The 2,181-nt window shown below is 67.6% G+C and overlaps 1 protein-coding gene across 1 annotated transcript; it reads right to left on the reverse strand.

The window, feature by feature from the left end:
- Positions 1-210: 210 nt before the first annotated feature.
- On the reverse strand, positions 211-2,046 carry MNEG_14411 (hypothetical protein; the record flags this gene model as incomplete). The annotated part of the gene is made up of 5 exons (XM_014037117.1): positions 211-291; positions 645-1,001; positions 1,229-1,285; positions 1,775-1,969; positions 2,032-2,046. The coding sequence occupies 5 exons, from the start codon at positions 2,044-2,046 to the stop codon at positions 211-213; spliced, it is 705 nt and encodes a 234-aa protein (XP_013892571.1).
- Positions 2,047-2,181: the final 135 nt, after the last annotated feature.

A 2,181-nucleotide genomic window follows, 5' to 3' on the forward strand; every position in this document is an offset into this window, starting at 1 on the left:
GCGGTTCTTAGGCCATGACTCGCCCATCAAATGTCACATCATTCATACGGTGTCCTCGCCGCGCCACGCCGCGGGTGGCGGGCGCCGCCAAGGCGCCTGCGCGTTGGCGCCGCCGCGCGTGGCTCGTGCGGTGATCACGAGGCGCCTTCCCGGAAGCTTCACACGGCACTTCTCACAGTGCGCTTCACGCCGGGAACTTCATCGGGACGCTCACAGCACGGCGGCGATCAGGCCAGCCACTGCCATGGTGAAGGCGCCGGCAGCCGTGGTGGCGGCTGAGCTGGTCGCCTTCTTCACATAGGAGAGACGGGGGGGGGGGGTGTCAGCTGCGCAACCAGGGTAGGGCCTATCGATTTGCCAGGGGTCTGCAGGTGGCGCTCAGGGCAATGTCATTATGCCACTGTGCGCCGCGCGTGGCGGGGCCTTGCGACAAGAGGGGCAATCGTGGGATGCGTGATGAGACCCGTCGCGGGGTTGGCAGGGGCGACCCCAGGCAGCTAAAGGCCCCGTGATGTGTGGGCCAGACGGTCCCCAACGGCATGGCGTGGAATTGCGGGCGGCCGGCCGCTCTCAGCTGTCGGCGTGCCTGTTTCAACCACTACAGGTGCGCATCGCAGGCAGTCAAGCCGCGGGCGGCTGCGCACCGTGGAGCCCCCAGAGCCGGAAGAACCGGCGCCAGATGAGCCGGAGGAAGACGGGGAGGCGCCGCTCGAGCCCGCGGCGCCGCTGGAAGGCGAGCTCGAGGGGGAAGGCGAGCTCGAGCCCGACGAGCCCGACATGCCGGACATGCCGGACGAGCCGCCCGCGCCGCCGGCGGCGGTGCCGTCGGCGTCGGGGGAGCCGGCCGCGCCGCCAGTGGTGGAGGGAGAGGCGCCGGCGGCGCTGGAGGAGCCGCCTGAACCGGACGAGGTCGTGGTGGGCAGCACGACGGCCGCGGGCACGGCGGCGCGGCCGGTGGCGGCGGAGCCGTTGTCCGCGCCGGCGGCGCCGGCTGGGGCGGCCTGGGCGGCGAGAGCACGCGGGGGCGGTTTGGTTAGGTGCGTGGGCTGGGAAAGACTGGCGAGCGATGAAAGCGCGAGAAAGGGGGGGACAGATGGATCAGTAGCAGAGTGCTGTATGGCGTGGGTACGCAGGAACATGCGCGAGCTCCGTGCAGTGGGCATGCTGGCGTGCGGAACACCCGTCAAAAGCGTGCACAGGGCCAGGAGCTGCCTGTTGCGGCGCTCACCTTGGGGGCCGCGCCGTTGGTGCCGTTCTTGGCGGCGCCGGGGGCAGCCTTGGGAGACTGGGGGCGCGGGAGCACAGTGCAGGACGGGGCGAGTCAGCGAGGGCGGCTGAGGGAGGGGGGGCGCACCAGCCTAAGGAACCGAAGTGCGCAGGCGCAGGCCCAGGGACAAGGCGTTGGCGTGCAAAGACAGCACGGAAGGGCAGCACAGTACCACTCTCCTCGACAAGTAGAAAACGAAGCTCTCACTCATTCAACAGTGGGGAGGCCGAGTTGAAGATTGTGCAGTTGTGCTGATTTTACCTATCCCAAGTTGTGCTGATTTTACCTATCCCAAGTTAACATCCCAAAAATTTTCTTCCCATAGCATGGCACGTATAGCCACAGCAGCAACCCTGAAAAAAAATCAGGGGTCCAAATCCTCTTTTTGCTGGCGCGCAAACGTGGTCCCCGGCGCATCATTTCGTGTTGTGTAGGAGGCGAGTCTCAAGGTTTTGCCATCAAAAGCTGTATTGGTTCCAACCCAGTCACGTGTATCTTCTCACGCACCCCAGCAGGCTTGGCGGCAGCACCGCCAGCAGCGGTGTTGTTGGCGCCCCCGGCAGGCTTGACGGCGGCGGCAGCGACGGCAGGCTTGACGGCGGCGGCGGCGCCCTTCGCGGCGGCCTGCGTCGCGTTGGCGCCCAGCTTCACTGCGGCTGCGGCGGTGTCCGCGGCCGTCTTGGCGGCGGCGGCGGGGGTGCCCTGGGTGGCGTGGGAGGGTGGTGGCGGTCGTGTGGGGCGCCCCGCGTCATGGTGGAGCTAACGCTGGGCTCGCACATTGTATGGCGTCACGGCCGGAGGTCTCCATAGGGCTGATTGGGCAATTCAACAGCCCCAGTGAAAGACGCACTAGTGGCGGCCACGCAGGCGCCTCATGGCGAGCTGTGTTGGCTGCCCCGTGAGTGAGGCGCAGG

The sequence above is a fragment of the Monoraphidium neglectum genome (genome assembly GCF_000611645.1).
Source record: "Monoraphidium neglectum strain SAG 48.87 unplaced genomic scaffold scaffold04466, whole genome shotgun sequence".
NCBI classification, from domain to species: domain Eukaryota; kingdom Viridiplantae; phylum Chlorophyta; class Chlorophyceae; order Sphaeropleales; family Selenastraceae; genus Monoraphidium; species Monoraphidium neglectum.